The 27,141-nt window shown below is 40.7% G+C and overlaps 1 protein-coding gene across 2 annotated transcripts in view; it reads left to right on the forward strand.

Moving 5' to 3' along the window:
• The window catches only part of LOC141797112 (neuronal acetylcholine receptor subunit alpha-7), a 48,841-nt gene extending 22,681 nt beyond the window's left edge, over positions 1–26,160 (forward strand). For both annotated transcript variants that reach the window (XM_074678540.1, XM_074678539.1), the window contains 7 exons: positions 8,017–8,126; positions 8,867–8,946; positions 12,381–12,548; positions 17,334–17,528; positions 20,792–20,878; positions 20,961–21,070; positions 24,434–26,160. In XM_074678540.1, the coding sequence (XP_074534641.1) occupies positions 8,017–8,126; positions 8,867–8,946; positions 12,381–12,548; positions 17,334–17,528; positions 20,792–20,878; positions 20,961–21,070; positions 24,434–25,003 (1,320 nt within the window). In that variant the 3' untranslated portion in view covers positions 25,004–26,160. The remainder of the gene's footprint in view (positions 1–8,016; positions 8,127–8,866; positions 8,947–12,380; positions 12,549–17,333; positions 17,529–20,791; positions 20,879–20,960; positions 21,071–24,433) is intronic.
• The last annotated feature ends 981 nt before the right edge of the window (positions 26,161–27,141 follow it).

Raw genomic sequence — 27,141 nt, forward strand, 5'->3', positions numbered from 1 at the left:
CATCAAATTGATAAAAACCTTATTCCTTCACATAAAATATTGATGCTTTACTTTCATATCCATATATTTTTTTTTTACATGTGTTGGGGTAGGAGTTTATTGGCATATTAACATATTTATTCTCACATGTTATGCTAATGCACATCAGATCCTGTGGTTGCATCACCACAGGAGCAAAGTCAAACCACCTCAAATAAGCTTTTTCTCCAGTGGGTGGGCTGCAGAAACACCACAGAGGCTTTTTTTCTCTTCCTCTGTGTTATGCATGCGGAGGATGAATAAAATGTTTATGATAGGTGAAGAAAAACAAGCCTTTTGATAAACTGGACTAAATATGGTAAACTCGGACCCGACTTACCCATGTAACATCTGACTGTGGATGTACTCGAAAGTATCCATCTTTGAAGCAGTTTTCTGCAAACTTCTGAGGCAATCTACTGAAGCAGCTCCAAAATATTTTTTACCTTGAAGTGATTTAGACTTGACAGAAATGTCACAAACCTGCCTCTCCAGGATAGGACAGCAGCTCCATTACAGTAAATTAAACCTGTGTCACTTCCAGCGGTTACAGATGAGTCTATTTTTGCCGCTCAGACCGCCGGGGACGATGTGTAAACTGACTCTGCAGGAAAGACACTGAGTAAACATTGATGATAAATGGAAGCCTGCAGCCACATCTTTCCCTCCTTCCTTCAGTTCAGCTTCCAGAGAGACTCTGGAGGAAACACACGACTCCAGCTCTGCTTCTTGACCCAGATAAGTTTGTGTGAGACGGAGGAAAAACTTGATCCATGCCAGCTTCTTTTTCTGCCTTCACAAGCACTCGATCTTCAGTTTCTGCCGCTCGCTCTGACAGAGGACTCACCTGACACCTCCTCCACCTTCCTCGGATCAACTCCTGCATCTCCTTTGTTCGCTGCGACTCCACCTCAGTCTATAAAAAGCTGCTCCTCTCCGCCTTTTGTGGCATGGGACTGACTCTTGTGTGAATGTCAAAGCTAATGGAGAGCGTAGGAATTCATTACGGGAACTTCCTAAACCCATTTCATGCAGTGGTCCAGATTTAATTAGGTTTCACATCAGGTCCTGAGGAGTGTGTGTTTGTGGAGGGGTGATGCACTAATCCGGCTTAATCTGCTCCTCTCAGATGGAAAGGTTAGTTCCTCCCCAGAGACTCTGCATTTCCTCTCTGCAGCATCCTCCCAGGACAACTAGTCTTTAAGCTTAATTTAATTTGGTTTTTACTTCCTCTCCTCCTCTTCCTCTGTTCCTCTCCTTCTGCTTCTGGAGTATTTGTGTGTTTTAGGGGGGGATGGATGTCTGGGAGTGTGAGGAAACATTTCTGAGCTGGGATCCTTCAGGGTTTTTGAATTTCAGAGCAGCTTTTGGAAATTTTTCCAGGAGTCATGAACTCTTTGACTCACTTAGGGATCAACAAAGGAACAGAAAAAGAACAAAAAGGAGAGGCACAGTACTAGAATAAGAAATGTCAAACTGAAAAAGGAAGATTTATGTATTCAACAGTGTTGTAGAGCCACCAAAACCTTTGTTTGGGTCAAGTTTTGTTCCCTCAACTATTTCTGTTTGTAGTCTCAGTAGGATTGACCAATCAGGTGTCAGCAGGAAAAATAGTCTATATGGAGAGCAAAAGCAGGTGTTTCAGGACACTGAGATCAGGGTCAGACCTATAGACTGTATATAGAGTGGGCATTGTAGCTCAGCCATTTACCATTGTACGGTTTTGAAGCCAAAATACCCCCATCACAGGTGCCGTCATTGGCAGCAGTGGTGCAGCTTGAGTCTGCACAGTCGAGGCTATGAGGGACTCAAAGAGAATACGAGTGGAGCTGGGTGACAAAAATAATAATTATTTCTTCTTTTGAGCATCTAATCTCTTCTTTTCTCTACCCCCTGACATATTTTACTATCCCCAAAAAGGAAAACAACACAAGAAGAGCAGCTGTCAATCATCCTTAAACGTGACTTTAAGCCTCATTTCTCTGATAAGTAATGAATGATTGGATGGATTTTTAGACCTACGCTGCAGCCAGCCACCAGGGGGAGCAGTTTCCGTGGCGACCTCACTTCAGGTTGAGCAAGATGACGTCCATTCTTTTTATAGTCTATTGTTAGACCTTCCTTGTCCCCTTGTGTAGAGCCCAGTTCAACAAACATTTGAAGACCTGTCAAATGTGACAATGCTTGACTTTTGACCTTTTACTAATCTTCATCATAATATTGTTATTTCCAGAAATGTAAGAGCCTTTAACCACAAGAAAATCAGTTTCTTTTTTTTAGTTTTATACCTCTATAACTCTGTGTTGCAGAGAAGTGTTCTGGTTTCTGTTTGTTGTCTGAATAGTATCAACCAATCACGTATCACCCGGGAAAAAAAAAAAAAAATGTCTGTATGCGGTGCAGAAGCAGGTGTTCTGGAATTCTGAGATAATAATTTTAAAAATGAACGTACATGTTAGTAAAAAAGTGTATAACCAGTAGTTTATTAATCAACGGACCAGATGAAGTGTGTCCAGCTTTAAAACAAATGACTTTATTTTATCCCTTAGATGCCCTACCTTCACCCCCTCGCGGGGTCTTTTTCACGCGGAAAAGTTCCGCGCTGCATACACTCAAAAATTTTGAAGTGGTTGAAGTGCAGAACTACAGGCAGTTCTATAAATCTTCACACGGAGATCACCATGGTAACCAAGTAGTAAATAATTCATAGTGTGAAATTGCAGCCACTCTCAGCAGAGAAGAGGAATCGGTTAAAGAACCTGGAAAAGTCTCCAGGACAGATATGTAAATGTGCTGTAAACAAAGCCAAACTTCTTTGACTCTTGTTTAGTACTCTGGTAGACGTACGTTTGTGTTACACCGCCCCCTGCAGTTTGGGAATGGAAACCAACAGATGTTAAAAAGCACAAGAGCCTCACGCGTTCTCTCGCCCAGATCTTGCGCGTCTCATTTCTGTGTTTCTCCAATGGGGGTATGTGTACACCTTGGGATACGCGAGGGCACTATACGGGGTACCAAAGATTAAAAAATATATATAAAAAAATAGCAACCAAGCAAAATTCCTTAACAACATTTATTCAATCAGTGTTTAAACCCAATTCAAGTTTTCGTTCATCAACGGAGTAATGATAACAGTACAACGCTGTGTTGTACGTCTTTGAGAACCACTGGTCTCATAAATATAGTCTCTGTGATATCACCCATCTGATCCTGAACAGAGAAATTAAGCCTTTGGACAATGGTTCCATATTGGAAATGCTGAGTTGAAGAGGCAGGCTTTGAGCCTCTTCGCTAACAGCTACAGGGTGCCAGACCTGTCAGTCAGGTGAACTTGTGATCTTAACATCTTTTAAACCAGTGAGTGGGCTGCCACTTCCTGCAAATACAAGGAGCATATTCCCTAAATTAATGTTGGTTTCCAAATGGATCTGCGCAACAAATTTCAGTGGGGTTTGAGCCAATAAATTAAATAACTTCCTTCAAATTTTGACTCACAAAGAGAAGCAGTCCAGATCTGAGCAGAAAAAATTGAGCTCTAACATTTATTTTTAATGAACAGGTGGGAGTGTCTGCTCTTTAATCTCCTGTCTTAGCAAGTTCAAAGGCTCACAGAAAAGGATGAGAGTGTAAGAAAACCTCAGACTATAAAGGGAAGTGATGACCTGATGCAATAAGAGGAAAAGAAAAGAAGTGAGGAACATGGAAGCAGTTCACACACACTTGTCCATTTTTGTGAAACAGATTGAGGAGATAAAACCCAGGAACTATTCGGTGCTGTTATAAATTCTGTTTGGGTCTGATTCAGTAGTTTCTAACAGGATTATCTTCCTGGACACAGTTACAGGATATTTCTGGATCTGTGAGGACGCTTTAATTCTTTCTGCTCAGCTGGATTAAATGTGTACAGACTGAGCATCGTCTCCAAGAGAGCAGATACAAAACTGTCAGAGTAGTCCTCTTCCTTTGGGACTCACATGGAGATAAAATTACATCAATGGTCATTAGGTTGAAGGGATATGTCATGGGATTGCTAAAGGCTTAAGAATTAACAGAAACATTAACTTAAAAAAAAAAAAAAGAAATTAACAAGTTGATAGAGTGAGGAGTTGGTGAGTTTCTTTTGAACACTAGGTGTTAGTCCAGTGAGTCTTAACTTGCGGATATTCTATCCTTGTAAACATAAAGGAAATTTTAAAAAATTCAACTGACCATGTTATAAGTCTATGGGATTATATGAATATGTGAATGTGTGATGAGTACATCTCCAACTCCAACATGGATTACAGTCTAACTGTAAACCTCAGCAGTGGATAACTCCAGGAATAAACCAGATCCATTTCTTTCTCGACTCTGCTCTGTTGCGTGTGTTCATTCTCCAACTCTCACCGTCCGTGTGTTCACTCCAGCACATTGCTGGACTCACAAGACCAAGAAGTTCCCATGCTTCCCACGTTGATGACAAGATTCCTTGTTCACTTTGGTCTGTAAAACCTCAAAACATTGACTCCTGGTCTGGCTGTGTAATGTTAAAAAAATGTTGCATATCACTGTAAAACATAATAAGTTGACCTTACTCAAAACTGAAAGATGAGATATCAATAAATTTGCCTTATGAATTAAGTAAATTTAATAAGCAGATCTGAACAACTAAATTAAATAACATCTCAAAGTACGGCTGGGTCTCATATCCACAGCGTTCCCTCCTCACTCATGGTTACAAACACCATCACAACAAATATCAGCTCTAATTTCACAGCTTTAGTAACTGTGAGTGAGGAGGGAAGGCAGTAGATATGAGACCCTGCTGTACATTGAAATATTGTTCTTCAGGGGGCACAGGTTGTCTGAGCCCCACGGCACTGACTGCTGGTCTGTGCTCCATGGCATCCATCTTGTTCCATCTTGTACTGATTAACTTTGCAGTGTGCCTAATTACACAGACAGCCAAGCCACACCAGGTAGAGCATAGACGGCTGAGCGATGCCACAAGGAGCACAGACAGCTGGTCCGTGCTGTGACGCACAGCCAAACAGTCCATGTCATGTGGAGCACAGACAACCTGTGCCACTGCTGCACGTCTAGAAGTACAGCAGGGTGTCATGTTGACTGTGTCCCCTCCTCACTCACGGTTACAGAATGCAGTAGCAAACTAATGATTTTAAGTTGTTCTTACTTAAACAGAAACAAAAGTTAAATCTACTCAGAAATCATCAGTTTCAACACTGAAAACTGAGACATTTGAGTAAATTGAACTTACAAACAAATTTTAAGTTTTCGTAGCTTAATCCAGTTGAGTAATTTGAACTTTTGGGTTAACAGTGTGTGCGGAAGTGCTAAAAGTTGCTGTTCATCGAGGATCCGCTTGAGGTTGGCTGTAGAAAGACCAGAGGTCACGTACACACCCAGCCATGAAAGACTTTTACAGCATTAAAAAGCATATCTACTGCCTGGTTCAAAAACGCTAATTTTGCTATTAGCACACGTTATAAGGGGGACTGGTGCACTATAGAAAGGAAGCTCAAAGCCCATGTCACATCCAATGTGGCTGCATCCCTGGATTAGCTTCATTTCACTGTATCAGGAACAGATGGGTGACGTCGCTGAGACTACATCGACATATGGCACCATGGTTTCATTGCTGAAAGTTTAATAAAAGGGTATTTTCTTTAGGTTTATACTTCCTCTCTGTTATTCCATGAAAAGCAAACAGCAGAAAGCCAAATAACATTATATTTATCAGTTTGATTTCTCCTGTGCTGCTGATCTAGGGACAGAGTTGTGATCATTAAGTCTTTTGAAAGACAGCTTCACTTTTAATGTGTCTGAGATTTTTATCTAAGCGCATGTAAACACACTCAGCTTCAAACAACTTTCCTCAGTGCTAAATTTCACTTAATTAAAACTTGCTAATTACATTTTTTTGTACAACTTGAAAACCTCAATACATCCAACAGACTTCCAAAGAAGATTTCTTAGAAGTTTGAACTGTAGACGTTTTGAGTGGAAACCCAGGAACTTGCGAGTGCCGTCCTGTGATTTGTGAGTATCTCTGCAGCCGCTGTGACTTCGCTGCTTTCATCAGATCCCTCTGAGGAAAACATTTCAGCGCAGTGACAGGGAGTAAACAAGACTGAGAGAGACGTGTGTGACCTTCACTGCCTGGAACCATCCACACACACCAAAGAGCTCGGAGAGGCTCCAGCGTGTTGAGGACTGAGCCGACCAAAGAGCCGTGGATGCAAATGAGACGTCAGTGCAGTGCTGATCGGTCGTGGCAGCAAGCTCCTCTCTTCCAGATGAAAACACAGAGAGGAAACGACAGCTGTTACGGAAGAGCTGTTGGGGGTTTCATGGTAATAAACGGCTGAAATATAGAGGTCAAACAGAAATGAGCTGCTGTTATTATTCTCACAGGTATTAGCAAGACCAACTTTTACAGCATGGAGTGATGAAAAATGTCTGAAGTGCTCAGAGTAAAGTTATAACAAGAAGAAATATGTCATCATTTTAGGAGAGCAGTTAAAAGGGATCAAAGGGAGCGCTGCTGTGGCTCAGTGGTGGAGTGGTTGTCTCTCAATCAGAAGGTGGCAGGTTTAATCACAACTCAAGCTCAGCACCAGCAGTCACAAGCCAAAGTGTCCTTGAGCCACTGAACCCCACACTGCTCCCTCTGTTGTTTTGTGGTGTTTCTACCCAGCCACCAAAGGCCAGTGTTCTCATTAGTTTCAGTCTCAAGCCTGAATACATACAGAATGTAAACTCACCAGCCACTTTATTGGGTACACCTTGCTGGTACAGGGTTGGACCCCCTCAGAACTGCCTTAATCCTTGGTGGCATAGATTCAACAAGGTACTGGAAACATTCATCAGAGAGTTTGGTCCATATTGACATGATAGCATCACACAGTTGCTGCAGATTTGTCGGCTGAACATCCATGATGAGAATCTCCCGTTCCACCACATCCCAAAGGTGCTCTATTGGATTGAGATCTGGGGACTGTGGAGGCCATTTGAGTACAGGGAACTCATTGTCATGTTGAAGAAAGCAGTCTGAGATGATTCTAGCTTTATGACATGGAGCGTTATCCTGCTGGAAGTGGCCATCAGAAGATGGATACACTGTGCTCATAAAGGGATGGACATGGTCAGCAACAATACTCAGGTAGGCTGTGGACTTTAAACCATGCTCAGTTGGTACTAAGGGGCCCAAAGTGAGCCAAGAAAATATCCCCCACACCATTACACCACCAGCAGCCTGAACCATTGATACAAGGCAGGATGGATCCATGCTTTCATGTTTTTGACGCCAAATTCTGACCCTACCATCTGAATGTGGAGCAGAAATCCAGACTCATCAGACCAGGCAACGTTTTTCCAATCTTCTATTGTCCAGTTTTGGTGTTGCTGTGTGAATTGTAGCCTCAGTTTCCTGTTCTTAGCTGACAGGAGGGTCACCCGGTGTGGTCTTCTGCTGCTGTAGCCCATCTGCCTCAAGGTTGGACGCGTTGTGCGTTCAGAGATGCTCTTCTGCAGACCTCAGTTGTAACCAGTGGTTATTTGAGTTACTGTTGCCTTTCCATCACCCTGTTTCCTGCTCTATCCACTGTCCTCTCTACTATCCAAATAAAGGCATAAAAAGCCCCAAAAATATCTTTTTAAGAAAAGAAAGTTTTTGCCTTTTTATGTCTTAAATAAGAAAATTTGTTGGACTTCCCAGGTTAATTTGGTTCATGTTAAGTCTAATGAGACAATTTGAAAAAAAGAAAAAAAAAGACATAGACACTTAAATTTAAGTTTTTAGCATTGGTGAGATTCTAACACAATTAGCTCTACTGACTGCTTTGGGTGAGTCCATGTATCATGTTGTCATGTATGTTTAGCACCTTGTGATTTGATGTTTCTTCATCCTATCCTGTGGACTCACAGGGACACATAAACAACCACAGCAACTCAAAAGTACTTGAACTAAATGGCTTCTTGTTCTGTGTTTGTTTGCAGTACTGGACAGATCACTACCTGCAGTGGAACATGTCCGACTATCCAGGTGTGACAAACGTCAGATTTCCAGACAACCAGATCTGGAGGCCAGACATCCTGCTGTACAACAGGTACGCTGAGTTCACCCAAAGTTTGCTGTTTTTCAAAGTTATGAAAGTTACGTGAAAAGAGGAAAACTTTGAGAACTCTGAGTTTACAGGAAAATTTGACTGGTTAGTAATTCAAAGTCAGGCTCTGATCTTGTTCATTGACCTCCTCTCATTAAAGCCAGCCGGGTCAATATTCGCCCTGACAGCCTGCCCCCTCCTCCGTCAGCCTCCGCCAGTATCAAACTTTCTCCTGAACGCAGCCTGCTTAATGAGCTGAGACGCTCAGGACCTGGCAGAGAGCCTCCCACAGCGTGCAGCGACGGGGTGTTAACAGAGAGGTGCTGATCCTGACAGGAGAGCAGCCGTCTTCTGCAGCGATAACAGGAGGGAATTAGCTGAACCAGCTTGTTTACTGAGTCAGAACCGAGGGATGAAAACAAACGGTGGTGTCTTCGCCATCGTTCAGAGCGTCTCGCTGTGAACTGAAACATCCACAGTCCACAGGAGACAAATGGAGCCAGTTGTTCCTCCTTTTTTCTCAGAGTGTCTCTGCGAGGGCTGGTGTGAGGTTTATTTAGATGCAACTTAACAACAACTTGAAAATCAATTTTCAGGTCTGTGTAAGCCACAGACCAGAGCGAAAGAGGCTCAGAGTGCTGACCCCGACCCTGAGGTTTCCTGCTTAGTTACAAAATAGTTGCTGCAACCAAATTCCTGGTCCCTATTAGACTTCACTGCTGTTCATGTGTTTGTCTCCTCAGTGCTGATGAAAGGTTCGACGCCTCCTTCCACACCAACATCCTCGTCAACTCTTCTGGATACTGCCAGTACCTGCCACCAGGTAACACACCTTGAAGCCCCGCCCCCTACAAACAGGCTATTACTGCCAACAACTTCCTGTCTGATATTTCTTACCTCTAGTTTGTGTCCCTGCAATGTTTCTGGCTAAAAGTGGGGAACCTGAAATGAATAAGCAAACAGTTTTTAAAGTTTTAGAATTAGTATCCCGACCATGGAAGCCCAATAAGAAGCAGGTTAATTAAAAAAGGGTTGGGTTTTTTTTAGTAAAAGAAAAATCCCAAGTGTTATGTCATAATAAGGAGAAATTAAAAAGTTGGAAGTATAAATAGGAGATCTAACAATAAGAGGAAAAAGGTTTTAAGGTTAAAAACGGAAGAGTTGAGATCAGATGTTGAAAAAAAAAGAGTTTGAAAGTCAATTACAAAGGACACAAAAGTCACAAAAGAAATTCAGATAAAGATTTTGAAACAAAAGTCAGTGAAAATGAAATTAAAAATATCTTGAGATTTAACTTTAAATTATAGGATAGTTAGTCACACTTCTACTCATGAGATAAAAGTAATAATTTGGTGATGTAAAGTTAAAATTATGAGCTAGTGAGTGATTACAATGAAATTTAATTTTCTTATTAAACAGCTTGTAAAGAAGCTAGGGCTGCGACTGGGCTTTTACTTCAGAAATAAGTCCTGTTTTTTGTTTGCTGCAAAAAAGCATCTTGTTTCTACACCCTTCATGCCTCTGGTTGATTATGGTGATGTTTTATACCAGCATGCTTCTTCTCAATGCCTGTAATCATTGGGTACTGTTTATCATGGAGCTCTAAGGTTCATAACAAATCTCAAGGCTCTAACTCATCATTGTACTCTGTATGAGCGAGTTGGGTGGCCCTCTTTGAATATTCGTAGACTGAGTCATTGGCACACTCTGATTTACAAGGCTATCGGTCCCCAAAGTTCATCTTGAAATGGGTTAAAGAAGCTTCAGACATGCTGCTCCTGTAGACTGGAATCTGTTACAAGAAAAACTGTGTCTTGGAGAGCTGGTCTCTTTGAATCGTTTTAAATGCAGATTAAAAGCTTTAGAGGATGATTAAGTAGGCTTTCAATGCTTTGACTGAAAATTTTCTGCTCTGTGACTGTGTCTTAACTGATTGATATGTCTGTATCTGTGCTGTCTTGGCCAGGACACTCTTGTAAATTAGATTTTTAATCTAAATGAGGTTCTTCTGGTTAGATAAAGGTTTAATAAAATGAATTTCAGAATTTCTATATTAAATGTGAAAATGATCTAGTAAAAGCAATAATCCTGGGTGAAAAAGCCAAGATTTTAAGATAAATTGTGAAATTTGTGAGATATTGAGTCACAGTTTTGCAGTAATAGTCATAATTTTGAGATTGAAAGTCATAAAAATAAGGTATTAATCATACCATTGAGCTAAAACATGAAAGTAATGAGATGAAAAGTCAAGACTTTGACATTTAAACCAAATTTGTGAGATGAAATGTGACATCTGTGTCTTCTCATGACAGGCTTTTTTTTCTCTCAAGTTTAAACATTTTTCTTTTTTTCTTTTTTTTTACTAAGAATGTTAATTTGAATATTGATGCAAATAGATTACACCTTTTGTTCAATTTCAAGTAAACTTTTCTTTATTTATAAACTCTTCTTTTCTTTTTCTTCAAATCATCTCCATCTAAGAATAAAATACCATGGGTTTTTTTCCCCGTTTTTTTTCTTTACACGTCAAGTTAAACAAGCTCATATACCATCAACAACGCGCTGGTTGTCTTTAGTGTTGATTTCAACAATGACTTCCTATTCCCAGAGCGTCCCTCCAGACAGAAGGTGGAAAATGTTCATCCTCAGAAATCATTACAAATACTGAACAACTACATCAAACCCTGACAGATATGTTTCCTGCAGGTTTATGAGGGTCTGGGAGTTCAATATGAGGTCAAGGGTCAATAGGAGGAGGTCAAGAGGAGTTACGATCCTTTGATTGACGACCTGAGACTCATCAGGACTCTGATAGAAACAAGGCAGCAGGATTTATATTTTAATCTGCTTCAAACAACACAAACTGATAACATATTATTAAGTTTTCACATGTCAAAACTTCATTTTTGCTGCTTTACCGACAGAAAAATTGAAATCTTTAAAGCAGTCAAGGGTTATTTGTCATGAAGATGAGGGAAAGCACTCATCCAACCAGGAATCAATAAGAAATAAACATCCTAACAGCTCCATTACCACTGACACATGGTATTGATCAGGGTGAGTTGTTGTTAGGATGGATGGAGGTGACAGAGACAAGCAGAGGCTTAAAGGGTGAGAAAATGTCATTCGATATAACAGAGGTGTAAAAATCAGCAGAGGAAATACTCGTTAATTTCTTACCAAAAGAGTCATTTCCCGCTTGTTGAGACGTGTGTGTGTTGGTGTGTTTGTTCTCAGCTGACATTCTGCACAGATGATCTGTGCAAGAACTCTGAGCACGCTCAGATCAGACCAGCATGTTAAACACGCACTGAGTCTGGTTCAAAGTAAAAACTGCTTTCTTCATAAAACCATGATCATCTCAGGTTTATCGACAGGAAGTGCTGGTGATCCTCTCAGATTTAGGGTTTAATGATTGACGTAAATGGAAGAAAACAGACCTAAAGATGATGGAGTTCAGAGTTTATAAACCCTAAAATGAGGCTCTGATGAACAGCTTAATGTGGATACAGTGAATTATTTTATCATCTTTTACATAAACAGCCAGAATGCTCGGTATACATTCATAATGAGGTCCGTATGTAATTACTCTGCTTTTTCTCCTCCTAATAAAGCCAAAATCCAGATTTTCCCAGCCTCCTCTGCTCTGAATCCTTCCCTCGTTTCTCCAAGCTGTGTGCCGTGTTTTTATAATGAAACTTTCCTCAGCGTTATTCTTAATGTCCTATTTTTATCCCAAAGTCTTCTCCACTGTATCCTGTTTACTTTGTGCTGCAGCAGCGTCCTCATTTCTCCTCCGGGATCATTAAACTTTCATCTTTTTTCGGAGGCAGCAGGTGCCGGCTGATTTGGGATCGGATTGGATCTCCCAGCTGATCTTTGCAAATTCAATAAAAACCCCAAACACGGTCCCCCTGAGCGGACTGATGCTTTTACCGGGGGAGGACTGACAAGTTTTCTTGTTTACCTGTGAAGAAAAATAACTTTACTTGTGATGTTTTGGAGTTTTTGAGTTCATCCATCTCCTGTCTCTTTGGGCAATTCCAACCCAACTCTGTTTCTTCTCTTATTTCTTATAGTGGCAGTTTCTATCACTCAAAATGATGTTTTTCTCTGTCTTTAATTTGTTTTAATGACACTTTGATGGTTTGATCCATTTTTTTTATTCCTAGCGCTTGTTTTCAGAAGTTTATCTGCAGTGAGGCTACCGTCTTCCTTTGCCGACTCATGGCGCATTTATTTTATGTTTTCTTTCAGGAATATTTAAGAGCACCTGTTACATCGACGTCCGCTGGTTTCCGTTCGACGTGCAGCGCTGTGACCTGAAGTTCGGGTCGTGGACGTATGGGGGCTGGTCTCTGGACCTGCAGATGATTGAGGCAGACGTCACCGGATATATCGCCAATGGAGAGTGGGACCTCGTGGGTAAGAGAACATAGAACCCAACAAAAGAGTGGCTTCTTTTGATACCCCAGCTTTGAAGCAGCATTTTTTAAACAAGTATTCATTCTGGTTTTGCAAAATATAGTTTGTGGTACTTAAAAATGTAAGACAAGACCTTGGACTTAGGACAAAAAAACAAGTAATTTTTTGAAAGTAATTTTTGCGTTACTTTTTTGAAAAACCTTTTATTTGCAAAAGAGGTTCGTTTTTGAGCAGATTTTGCTCTGGGACATAATATTCACATGTATGCTCTTGCCTTTTACATCTACGCTGAAGTGGTGTTTTACTTCCATCCTGAAAATGCCAGTTTTAACCCCAATCACTCCGGACTCGCACATATTTAATTTACAGCTCCTGTCCTGTATCTGGCTGAGTGAGTTAGGTCGGACCTGCCAACTCTCTTGATTAAGGAGGGATTCTCCTGCTTTTTAAACCCGTCTCTCACTCCACTTCTGACTTGAAATTTCTCCCAATTAAGTGTTTTTAGTGTGGTCTTGTCATCTCTGATATTTTCAAGTCAAAACAAGTCAGGTTTTTGTGCCTTACATTCAATCCTCAAAAAAGTATCCACCCCTTACCTTTGAGTTTGTTTGATCCAAAGATGCTGCAGGAGATCCTCTCTGACTGCAGGTTACCTAGACGCACACAGGTATGTGTGATGTTTGTTGCTGAAAAGTTAACTTGACCATCAGCTCTTTATTAAAGACACATCATCATGATTGAACTCATTATTACTTTATCTGCAGCTTTTCCCCACATTTTATTTGCGGCTCCTCTCTTGTGCCTAGCTTAACAAACCAGGTCAGATAAATGGTAACGCACTTCTCACTGTCGGTAACTGTAACGACGTTTTAACATTTAAGATAGTAATTAAGGGCATTTGTAACACCGTATTTCCAAAACTGCATGTCAGGGCTGCCAGACCAAGGAGTTCCCGTGCTTCCAACGCCATTGATGTGCCTCTTTTCATTTATGTTAACCTGCAAAACCTCAAACCTGTAAAACTCTTGGCCCAGTTCCATTCATTAGAGCGTTTGTTGTTGTTGTAGTCAAGATAAACACGATCAGGTTTTGATACAGTTTGTTTTATTTTGAAAGTCAATTAGCGTTTTTCATGAGGTTTCTATACATGACTTCCTGTCCTGCTTGATTTGTTTTTTGTAACTTGATGCATCGATGCTCTGGCATCTGGGAAAAATAGGAGCTGTGTGTTTATTATCCAAAGGGCTTGGGCCTACTGGAGCTAGCATGCAGCAGAATCACAATGGAGCGGATCCAGTTCTGAATTCTAGAACTCTGTATTCTAAAATTCTAGAATTTTGGAACAGACTGCTGTTACCTGATTGGTCAATACCATTTTGCAAAAAAACTAAAATCTTATTGAGTGTTTTTGCCTTATATTAAGTAAAATATGCCTTTTTAGACTCAATATGAGCCACGTTCACCTGACCAGTCCAGAGAAAGGTCTTATTTCAAGTTATTTAAAGACAAAAAAGATGTCTTAATTGCTTGTAACAAGTAAAATAAGACAATTTTTACATAAAATAAGACAAAAACACTTAATAAAATTTTATTTTATTGCAGTACACTCAGACTACAAACAGGACCAGAATGCTTCTCAGGCTAAAACCCCATCCCTCACATTTTCTGGTATAAATTCACATAGTATTTGTTTAAAGATAGCAGAACTCAGGACTGTCAATGTGATTAAATAGATAACTGGAGTTAATGTTCAGCTCTCCCTGCTCCCCTCTCCTCTGAGAAATCTCTGTTTGCTGTTTTAAAACCTGGCAGCTGAGGTTCGCTCCCATTCAGCCACAGGAGCATAAAGGCATCAGTGCACTCCATCAGACATGATGTCAAATGATCAAACAGCTGGGTAAAATGCCTCCCCTGACACTTCCCTGCTGATGAAATTGTGGGGGTGAGAATCTGCCAATTTTTTTTACTCTCTGAAACCTTCAGCTGAACACTCGCTGACACTTTTCTCTAGTGTTTTTGGAGCTTTACCAGAGACGGGAAAGTAAGGTTTCAACTTTAATCTTTGCGCACGTAGCTATTTCCGTTGCTTTTACTGTGAATGAAACACTGATTGGTGTTTTTTGTTGCACATGGATGTTGTGTTGGAGAGGGAGGTGAAGGTTTGCTAAGTATGTAGGTGAAGAGATTCAGACTCTTTCCAGAGGAGAGCAGAGTGTGTGTGAAAGAAATTTTAGTAAACAAATAAAGAAAGGAAGTTTAGAAACTCATTTCACAGAGAGATCCATGAAATTCTCTGTTAACAAACCAGCTCCTTAAGCATGCAGCTCGGAGGCCCGTCCGTCTGCCGACGAGGGTTTTCTATCTCCCATCCTGCATCAATCTGCTGCTAATTAAATCGTCCCTCTGCAGAGCGAGCAGCTGAACCCAAGCGCTGCAGGCTGCGTTTAAACCATCCACCGCTGACAAACGGCACATCATGCAACAAAGCGTGAACAATAAGTGATGTTTGCGTCGACAAACTTCAGCTTTAATGTGTTTGCTTGCTGACATGCTGTGAGACGGATCACAGACAGTGTTTCAATAAAGCCATGAAGCTGTCTGATCACGCACACATGGACTGAATGTTTACTCTCCATGCATCAGGACGTTCGCTCAGGATTACAGGAGATGATCAGGATATTTACTGCAGATCCGTCCTCCTCCTATTTCTCCGTATTCCTTTTTCTACAGGATCAAAACCAAAACTCCATGCCAAATTTGTCTTGTAAGGAGCGATTATTTTGAAAAGAAGAACCATGTGCTGTGATGAATGTAGGATATCAGGCTGAAGAGACATCAATTCTCATTCTCTCCTTAGCTGCAATAACGTCATCTTCATTTTCGATATTAAAGTCTGGGCTGTCAGACATTCATAAGACTCATGTCAGAAGTCTACATGTCCATGGTTCACCTTCTGTCTCAGACACTGATACATCTGCAGAGTAGCAGAGACTCAGGATACTGATGCTGAAACCTTTGCCCTCTCCCAGGAGAAAGGTGACTCATCAAGTGCTGTTAATTCTTTAATTTGTCACTCATTGCTTCGGCTTAGAGTCGGCCGGTTCACTTTGCTCAGCTCACTGAGTCTGTTTTATCTGCCATACAGCACTCATCTTTGTTTTGATGCTAAACACTGGTTTATACCATAGACTACAAAAAAAAAAAAGGACGTCCACTTGCTCGGCTTGAAGTGAGGTCTCCAAAAAAACTGCTCCCTCTGGTGGCCGGCTGCAGTATAGGTAAAAAATCCAGCTTTCCAGCCATTCCAGATGGGCTGTGGTCAAACTTTGAGAAATTGATACACCTCGTAGAAATGTTTCTCGTGTCAAGGTTTTGTGTAACATTTAACGATGATTGACAGCTGCCGTTCTCGTGTATTTTTTTCGGGGATTGTAAAATAAGTCAGGAGGTAGAGTCAGGAATTGATTAGACTCTTGAAAGAAAAAAAAAAATTACTATTATTTTCAACCAGCTCCACTCAGATTCTCCCAGAATCCCTCATCGTCTCTACTGCGCAGACTCTGGCTGCAAACTGCTACAATGGTGGTGCCTGTGACGGGGGTATTTCGGCTTCAAAACCGCACAATGATAAATGGTGGAGCCACGCTGTCCACTCTATATACAGTCTATGGATTATACATCTGCACTCAGGTGTGGTGTGCACTCCGTGGTCTTTTGTTATATGCAAGTGTGTGGTCTCTAAATGTGTGAAGTTTTGGAGAATCCTGTGATGTGTGCCAGCCTTTAGCTGGCTAGTGTAGTGTAGTTAAAGAGACTTTCAGTCTATGTGCCATAAATGGATACACGTTCTGCCATTATTTTAGATTAGAAAATAAAAAATTACACGCCAAAATAACTTGAAACACGTTGCGCTGACTAATGTCTGTCCCTCCAGTCTGAATTCTTGCTTATGTTGTGCGTTGCTTTGGATAAAAGTCATTAAGTCCTCACAGGACCTTTAATGCCAGAACCAGCAACTGTAACAGTTGTTTTTATCCAATGAATTTGTTTTTTATGATGTGAAACCATTCCTTTTATCAACTGATAAGTTATCTGACACCCTTTTGGTTCAGTTTTCAATGTTTCATAAAAAAAATTTCTCAGCTTTCCTTTTGTTATCATGTGTGAATATGAATATTCGCTGTTTCAGAGCCACAAAGAGCAGAACAAAAAGCCAGCACAGGTCACCCAGCAGAGGACAGACCCAGCCATCCTTGGTCTTTAGAGAGTTAGACCTGTTCTGTTTGTAGCAAGGGATGAAACAAAGAAAAAACGAGTGAAATGGAAAGAGAAGATAGCAAAGAAATAAAGCCAGCATCCCCTAGAGACGCCGCTCAGCCAATGAGCCCTTCACGGGAACTTAATTGAAAATCTCAGCAGCATGTTTCCCATTCAGGCCTCTGCTTTCCTCTCCAGCACCTTTTGCAGAGATTAAACCCAGTGTAGTGTGGAGCGTGGTACTGTAAAGGCAAATGAAAGGCAGCGAGACGCTTCGTCTGCAGCTGATTCATCAGAGAAATAACCACAGAGAGGAGAGGGGGAGGGAGGAGGAGGACTAATTTAGGAGAATAAATCATTAAATAACTGTGGTCTGAGTTTACAGCCGTACAAACACTCTACATTAAGCTGTCTAATTTATTCATCTGTCCTCAGCTCTGTTAATAAGTGATGATTCAATAACTGGATGATGAAAACCTCCACTTATCACGCTCTCTTTATCATCTGTATTTTCTTTTTTATGTCCAGAGGTTCCTGGACGCAGAAACGAGCGTTTCTACGACTGCTGTAAGGAGCCGTACCCCGACGTGACGTTCACCGTGGTGATGAGGAGGAGGACGCTTTACTACGGACTCAACCTTCTCATCCCCTGCGTCCTCATCTCCACCCTCGCGCTCCTCGTCTTCCTGCTGCCCGCTGACTCCGGAGAGAAGATCTCCCTCGGTGAGCGCTCACTGCTGATAAGGGCACACACTTCTGGATGTGTTATATTCTCAGAGGGAGAAAGGTCAAAAGTTTGGAGCTGCCAGAAACTCACAAACCAAATCCCTGCGTTCACACTTTGTTCATGTTAAAGGGTCATTGAAGGGTCAAAAAAGTCACGGATTTACTGATTTTATTTATTCACAGAGCAGGCTGAGACATATACACTAATACCGACCTTCAAGTTGTGTTTTTGTCCAATGATCGAACGAGCTGCTCATATTCAAAGTCTGTCTGCTGGATGCTTTCTTCAGCCAGCTGTTTCCTCCTGAGACCTCAGATGATTGAAGTCTCAGAGTCGATTCTCATCAGACATAAAACATCCTGAGACATGAAGTCAGAGCTGCTGCGAGGCTTCCAGCCACTGAGACCAGAAACAACAGCTGATTTAATTTACACTCTCAGACAAAGCTGGATGTGCGCTGGAGCATCAGTCTCCATCCGTCCAGGCACAGCTGAAACACTGTTCAAGAGTCTGTAGGACAGATTATCAATAAGAGGGAGTTCACTTCTGACTACAACTGTGGTTGTACACAGCAAACAACAGCACAAGAAGAGAAAGTACACTGAAATAAAAAAATGGCAAATTTTTTATGTTTAAAAAGTCATAAAGTTTGAGATCAATGGAGTTACACAACGTGATCATAAAGACACAAATTTATGAGAGAGAAAAAGTTCTGACTTATTTAAGATTTGCTTTTGGTTTGGAAAGTGGCACAATTTTAGGCTGTATTCAGACCAGAAAAGTCCTTTGGTCCACTTGTTTGGTCCGGACCAAAAGCGAACTTTATTTTTTCGTTTAGTGCAGTTCGTATTCAGATTGTACTTTTTGCAAGTGGACTATATTCTGTAAACACATCCACACGTGTGACGATCAGTGCTCTCATTGGACAGCACTGACAAAGGCGGCACACAGAATACAGACTCGGAAATGGGGTAAACGTGTGTTTGTGCTCTTATTAGAGCTGCAAAATTATTTTCAGTTTCAAGAGCAGCTCCTTCAAAGCAGGCTTAACAACACTGTTTCAAGTTTTGGAACAGCGAAGACAAATGATCGCAGCAAGGAGACGCTATGCTCTGCGTGTCCTGACCCACAACATGCTAGCAACAGCGTGGCTAAACAGAAGACGGAGGATCAGGTATGAACCAAAGACGGTTAGGTTACGGTGGCTTTATAGGCCCAAAAGGCGCATGTATCCTGTAGTTAGTTCGGATGGACCTTGGTTTATATTCAGACCTGCACCGGAGAACCACAAACCGCACCAGAGTTCGTTTGGAAGCGGACCGAGGCCACCTCAAAAAGTGGGTCTCGGTCTGGTTGTTTGGTCCGCACCAGGGTTCGTTTGTGTCTATTCACACCTGCATGAAAAGTCCGCACCAGCGTGGGAAACGAACCCTGGTCCATTTAAAGTGGACCAGACAGTCCAGGTCTGAATACGCCCTTAGATTCAAAAGATTCATAATTGTGAGGAGAAAAAAGGAAAAATAAGTGAGATTATTAACTTGGGGGGGTGAAAAGTTGCAAATTTGTGAATGAATTATTTCAAATATTTAAAAATGTATATGTATAAAAACATTTTAAAAAGTTAAATGCACATTTCAGAATTTTTAGATATTAAACATTCCAGACTATCTGTATCAAGTTGCAAATTTGTAAAAAAAACTCAATAATAATATGCTGTTTGTTAGAAAAGGTGCAAACTAGTGCATTTCAAACGTAGCTTATTAGTTAGATCAGCAAACTATCAAGATTGAAGATTCAGATTTTGCACATTTATCAGGAAAAGTAGCAAATGTGTTTGAAGATTGTTGCAAATGTTTGAGGTTACAAAGTTTCTTATTCAAGAATAAACGTGTCTGTACTTTTTTTTATTTTTGATTTTTTATTTGCTCATATATTAAAAAAAGTGGCAAACTTGTGAGTTTGCTTGGTAAAAAAAAAGAGATTAGAATGTTACCAACTTGTTAAGATTAAAAACTCAGAAATGAGTGATATTAAAATGTTGCTAATCTATGAGAAAAAGTGGCACATGTGATTTTTTTAACCTGTTAAATGAAATTAGGAATAAAATGTTGCATTTATATATGAGATTATACAGTTAAGTAAGATAATGTTACGATTGCAAATTTGTGAATCTGTAAGATAATTAGTTACAAATTACAATTTTTCTGGCTTTACATAAATAAAAATTCAATCACAATTTTGTGCCTATTTTCTCAAAAGTTCACAAATTTAATCCTCACTGTTTTTATTTCTTTATTGAAGGAAAATCAAAGTTCTTGGTTCAAACTTAGCTAAGGATTAGGCTTTTGTTTATTCTTTGAACTAACTTTACATGACGCAAACTGTGAACAACATGCTCGCTACAAGGTTTGGCTTAAACATGAAACAAGTTCAGACTTTACATAAATGCACAACTCAACAGAAAGCCCCTCTCAGTTAAAGGGTGAGTTCACAGTAAAATGAAAAGTTTGAGGGAAACTGCGTAAACAACAACAACAACAAAAAAAAATAGGTCAGCCAATTGAACAAACCACAACAGCAGCTTGTCCATAAAAAAGGTTTTATGGCGCACTTTTAGAGACAATGCTCATTCATCTCTTTGTGTGTGGATGAGTGTGTATGTGTTTGCGTCTGTGTGTGCGTGTGTTTACAAGCGTTTGTTTTCGTTATTGATCCAGGTTATTGGATTAGGAGGCTTTACGAGGTGAGGAAGTGGTGCATAAATCTGACCTTTGACCTCCTCGCCCTCCTCTCAGACAGGTTTAATGTTGGTGATAACTGAAGGTTAGCGTGCAGATGACCTCTCTGACTACTTTCCAAAAATTAAATCTGAAGAAAAAAGTACAAACTTGAACCAGATTCAGATTCTGTCAGATCTCCTCACCTTTAAACTCTGCTGTAATTTGGCAGCTCAGCACAGATCTGTCTCATCGTGTTCAGTCCAGGGGATTCAGCCTCTCATTAGCCAGTAAACATCCTTTTATCCCAGATTTCTACTTCACTGATACTTCATCCAACTCTGCCTCAAACCTGAGCTCAGCAGCTGTTCGATCGGAGCTGCCAGAGAACATCAAGAAGCTCTGAGAGACTCTGGAAGAAACACTTTTTATAAGTTAAACTTTGTTTAAAGTGAACAGTTAGCCGTGGTTCATACAGAGTGAACCGTGAAAATCAGCCGTCAGATTCTGAAGATGTGAGTCTTCTTCTTATCATCCTGCAGGGATCACCGTACTGCTCTCTCTGACCGTCTTCATGCTGCTGGTCGCTGAGATCATGCCAGCCACCTCTGACTCTGTCCCCCTCATAGGTGAGACTTCCTTCAAAGAGCTTTATTATCCTCCTCCTCCTCCTCTCTCTTCATCCTATAACCTTTGACCTCTGTGCTTCAGCTCAGTACTTCGCCACCACCATGGTGATCGTGGGTCTGTCCGTCATTGCCACGGTTCTGGTTCTGCAGTATCATCACCACGACCCGGACGGAGGACACATGCCTCAGTGGGTCAGTCCTTCCTCTTCTTTTCTGCTGATTGGATGTCAATGTGCTATCAGATTATTCTTACAGATACCTGTATGGAGTCAGATCAGTCACAAAATTTACATACAAATGTACAAACAGATTTGCAAATGTGTAAAATATTTACAAATGTGTGCACAAATGCACATAAGATTCACAATTTAAAAAAAAAAAATTGTTTATGATTTGTAAACCTCATATAGATGCTGCATCAGTGATCACATTGAAACATACCCTCAAATGTACACGACTGTGATTGGCTGAAATGGAGGAAGACATCTGGCTACAGACTTTCCCTGATGAAAAAAAAAATGTATCTGTGGATCTAAGCACGCCAGGGAAGTCTTAAAAATTCACACACAAATGCAGCGAGGTTTACAAATGACAGATGATTTTTTTTTTTACATCTATGAATCCTTCCTTCAAATCCTTTGTGGATTTGTGCACGCATTTGTAAATGTTTTACACACTTGCAAATCCGTTTGCACATTTTTGAATGATTTTACACTGTAAACGCATCTAATTCAACTGTCAATAAGTTGAATTTACCTGAAAAATGTTTGCAAACCAGTTTTCTAAAAACATATATGAATTAAAAAAAAATAATCAATGAAATATGAAACTTAAGTAAATTTAACCCAACATCTTGATGCTTATTTGTTACTCATTAAAATATTAAGTAATGTTAAAAAAAATGTAACTTATCACTGTAGAACATAATAAGTTGACCTTACCCACTACCACTTAAAACTGAAAGATGTGATAAATTTGCCTTATGAATTAAGTAAATGTGATAATAATAAATTGAAGTAGATCTGAACAATTAAATTAAATAACATTTTAAAGTACAGCTGGGTCTCATATCCACAGTGTTCCCTCCTCACTCATGGTTACAAACGCTGTCACAATAAAGATCAGCTCTAATTTCATAACTTTAGTAACCATGAGTGAGGAGGGAAGGCAGTAGATATGAGACCCTACTGTACATTGAAATATTGTTCTTCAGGGGACACAGGTTGTCTGAGCCCCACGGCACTGACTGGTGGTCTGTGCTTCATGGCACGGGGTCTTGTACCTCTTGACTTTTGCAGTGTGTGCTTCATGGTTCATATATTTATCAATGAAATTTTGTCTGGACTATCATGCTATTTAGGCCAATTTTGAAAGTGTAAAAAGATATATTTACTCAGTTCTGACACAGACAGCCAGTCCACACCATGTAGAGCATAGACAGCTGATCAATACCACAAGGAGCATAGACAGCTGGTCCGTGCTGTGACGCACAGCCAAACAGTCCATGTCATGTGGAGCACAGACAATCTGTGCCACTGCTGCACATCTAGAAGTACAGCAGGGTCTCATATCCACTGCTTCCCCTCTTCACTCACGGTTACAAAACACAGTCAAAAACTAATGATTTTAAGTTGTGCTTACTTAAACAGTAACAAAAGTTAAATCTTCTCAGAAATCATCAGTTTCAACACTGAAAACTCGAACATTTGAGTAAATTGAACTCACTAACAAATTTTAAGTTTTCATAGCTTAATCCAATTGAGTAATTTGAACTCTGGAGTTTACAGTGTACACACATGCAAATTTGCAGGTGTAAATTTTGAGACCGCTCTGACTCCATACACCTGGGGCTTTGAGAGAGTACTGGTTTCTTTAAGCTTCAAGGTCAAAGCTCTGACCTCAGCTGTCTGAGAGCGTGAGGTTCAGGTGGAGGTGGAGAGGTGACAGCTCCTCTCTGTGTGTCCTGAATGTGAATGTGTCCTCTGATAAAGACAAGGGGGGGCTGTTGAGTTATTAAGGTGAAGGTATGAGTGTCGTGATGATAAAGTGGAGGCTGAGAGCAGAAATCTGTCGGCTGAAACCGACTGTCATATAGTTTGAGGATGTGGGATGAAGCAGGCAGTTGTGAAATCAGTGCAGTTTGACTTTTTAGGAGAGCAGAGTGTGAAAAAATCGTCTGGATTCACCCTGAAGTCAAATAAAAAACAAAGTGAAGGAATGAAAATTGAATGAAAGGATGCGTAAGGTGATGAAAGCAGGAAGAAAACTGTTGGATGTGAGTGAAAAGAGCCGAGCAGGAGAGCTAATGGACATCTGAGTTAGTGTGGTATTAAATGGACTAAAGGAGAGCAGCTGCTTAATTCAGGATCTATTTTTAAACACTGCCTCTCCTGCAGATTCAGTAAACACACACACACACACACACACACACACACACACACACACACACACACACATGCGGACCCTCGTCTCGCTAATGTAAACATTTGTTCAGCCTAAACACATTTCTGCATACATGAATTTTAATAAACTGTTTTTACATTTAAGTATTTTTAGCTCCATTTGATAAAAAAAACAGGTTTTAGATTCTTCTTCTCCTCCCTCGTCGCTTTTTTCTGTCCTTATCTTTTTCCATCTCTTTCTCATACCTCATCTTTCCCCCCTTTATTTCATTTTTTGTCCTTCCCCAAACCTCTCATTTTCTTTGCTTTGCTTCCCTGTTCTTCTTCCTCTTCTTTTTTGTCTCTTTATGTTTTTACTCTCTTCTCCTCCCTTATCTCTCTTCTTGTCATTTCTCATTTATCCCATTTGACCTTCCTCCAGTTTTCTTCTTTGTGTTTTTCTTATCTGCTCTCTTTCATCTGTTCTACTTCCTCATCCAGCTTGCTCCTCATCTTTCTTCTCCTTCCTCATTAATCATCTTTCCCCTTATATACCTCTTCTTCTTTCTCATTTCTCTCATTCTTATATTATTCTTCTCCTTCCCCATTTTTTCTCTTTCCCCTTCCTCAGCTCTCTTTTTCCTCATAATCTTCCTTCTTTCCACATTTATTTTCTCCCTCATCATTTCTCATATTTCATCATTGTACTCATCTTTTTTCATCTACCTCAACTTTTTCCTTAACTTTCTTCTCGTTTCTCATCCCTGCTCCTACATACTTTCATTGTCTCCCTTTTTTGTCTTCTTTAACTTTTTTTTATTCTTCCTCATTTCCTTTTCTTCTCATTCCTCATTCCTCCTCTCTTTTCTCAACCAGTTGTATCTTTGTCCCTTTTTTCTTCTTCCTCTTTTTGTTATTTTCCATTTTCACTCTCACATCTCTCATCCGTCATCTCATTTCTCATCTCTCATGCTTCTCCAGCTTCACCTGATGAAGGATGAGAAATCTCTCATTTCCCTTTTTCTCTTCTCTCACCCTCAGTTCTTCTTCTCCCTCACAGTTTCTTCTTCCTTTCATCTGTCTGTTTCTCATTCCTCATTCCTCATTCCTTCTTCTTCAGTTATCTTTTCCTTCCTGACTTGCTTCTTCCTCTCCTTGTCTCCTTCTCCTTCAGACTCGTGTGATTCTGTTGAACTGGTGCGCCTGGTTTCTGAGGATGCGGCGTCCTGGTGAGGCGAAAGTCCGCCTCGCGTGCCACAACGCATCAAAGCGTCAACGAGGCAGCATGTCCAGCCTGGAGCTGAGCGTCAGTCAGGCCTCGCTGCGACATCACACGCCTGTAACCAACGGCAACCTCCTGTACGTGGGCTTCAGGGGAATGGAGGGGCTGCACTACGCCTCCTCGGCTGACCCTGAGCTTCTCTGCTCACGCCTGATGGGAGGCGGGGAGGAGGACATGCTGAGAGGAAGCGGAGCTGTTGGAAGAGGAGGGGGAGGAGTTATCGGGAACTCAACCCTGGAGGCGGAGCTTAACCTGATCCTGGAGGAGGTGAGGTACATCGCCCGGCGTTTCCGTGGTCAGGATGAGGAGGAGAACGTGTGCAATGAGTGGAAGTTTGCTGCGGCGGTGATCGACCGGCTGTGTCTGGTGGCATTTTCACTCTTCACCATCCTGTGCACCATCGGCATCCTCATGTCCGCTCCGAACTTTGTGGAGGCTATTTCTAAAGATTTCTTCAGCTGAGGAGGACGAGGAGAGCCTGGACGATTCCTGATGTCAATGTTTTTTACAATCTTGTCAACAAATCACGTGTATAGTCCTGATTCATCCCGACACACCTCACTTACGATCCTTCGTGGCTCAAACATCGATGCTCAGCAATTTCTGATGAAGATGTAAATGTTTCAAATTGACTCCAGGAGAAAAAGCGACTATTTATGCAGAATAACTTTACTTTCAGTTTACCAAACCGTTATTAAAGGAAGTACTTGTTTGGAGTCTTACAGAGTTTCCTGAGTTTCACCAGTCTACAGGTTTGTGGATCAAACTGGTCAACCCCAAGGAGACATTAACCCAGCTGTGAGAGGAGACGCAATAAGCACAGACGTGGTTTGAAGAAAACACCAGAAGGTGTGAGAATGTGGGAGTTGTGTTTGTTTGTGAAGTTAAAATAAATGCAAATAAACTGTGTCAAATATGCAAGAAGAGCTGCAAACAGAGCAGGCCTGCATGTTTTCCTCTTTGCAGAAGGCTCCATCAGGTAAACTTGAGTTCACACCTAGTTTTTTCACCAGGGCTGAATGTTGAAATTGTTTCCATGCAGCTCCTTTCTCTGCAGAAGACGCTGTGTCTTGCTTTTCATCATTAGCATAAACAGTATTTCTGGAAACTTGGTGAAAACAGACCTCCGATCAGTCGGTCTGTTGACACATAAAATCCTCTCAAACTGCCACAGATCAGTGAATAATTGTACATACACTAAATGAACTTTTTATCATCCAGACTCTTTCATCCTGAGGCAGCTCCGACCAGGCCAACACTGAGGAGCTTGGCTGGGTATGCACTGTGCGACTGTATAAATGTTGTGTTTAAATGTCACCTCACACTGTGCGAGGGATTTGTTTACGATGCTAAATTAAGTGTCATGAATTTTGTGCTTACACCTCACAGAACAGTTTTCCTTTGAATGTTTGAAATCCTCTCGTATCAAAGATGAAATGAAGCGTTTCTTTAATTCTTGCCTCTGACAGCGTGAGCTCGGGGCAGATTGTTATTTCATGGATGATTCTGGTTCATTAGTTCAGGATGTGTTTGTTCAGGTGGAGCAGACTGTCAGGCTGTTTATCTGCTCAGACACGACCTAATTACTGTTAATCTGTAAATAAATGTATTTTCTTACACAGCAAGCTTTGATGTGAATCCTTCAGGCGGGAACAAACTTAAAAGTCATTAACTACATGAAAATATTTTTTCTTGTCATCTTCTACCTGTTTCTATTTCAGCTTCATACTGCTGAAGGAAGAGTGAAGCCTTTGTGTTACTCACTGCTACAGTAAAACTGAGATTCACAAGAAACAGATGGATAGTAACTCAAAGTGTAGCCTTTTTTGACCTTCTATTTACAGTGAAACTATAACTTACCACAAACCGTTGAATTAAAAATTGGAAACTGTGACTAACAAAAACAGATATGTACTTCTTTATATTAAAGCCTCTGTTCAGCATACCGTTTACAGTAAACTAAGACTCCCAGACAGCAAAGAAATTGTGAGTCAAAGTGAAGCCTCTGTTTGACCAACCTGAACCTTTTACAATAAAACTGAGACTTACTACAAACAAATGCACAGGGAGCTAGAGAAGAGTCTATTCAACTTATTGATAACAATGAAACTAGGACCCACAACAAACAGTTTAACAAGAAATGAGAGGAAAGCCTCTGTGTGACTTAGTAGTTAAGGTAAAACTGAGACTAATGGCAAAAATGAACTTTTTTACTGTGAAACCAAGACTTACAAACAAGTGACTATTAAGGCAAAGTAAAGCCTCTAAATAACTCAATTATTACAGTGAAACCGAGACTTTCCAAAAACTGGTGAATGATAAGCCACAGTGAAGCCTCTGATTGACCTATTTACAGTAAAACTGAGACTCAGCACAACAGTTGAGCAGGAAGCCAGAGTAAAGTGTCTGGTTAACCTACTTTTTACAGTCTAACTGAGATTGACCTCAAATACTGTAGTAAGCCATTGTAAAGCCACTATGAAACCTATTTACAGTGAAACTCAGACTAACTCAAAACAAATGAATCTAAGCCAGAGCAAAGCCTGTGTGAAGCTAAGACTCAACACAAACAGCTGAATGGAGAAAAAAAAACACTGTTT

Source organism: Halichoeres trimaculatus, unplaced genomic scaffold, assembly GCF_033239565.1.
Source record: "Halichoeres trimaculatus isolate MK-OKI-2021-1 unplaced genomic scaffold, fHalTri1.1 fHalTri1_scaffold_10, whole genome shotgun sequence".
Lineage (NCBI taxonomy): Eukaryota > Metazoa > Chordata > Actinopteri > Labriformes > Labridae > Halichoeres > Halichoeres trimaculatus.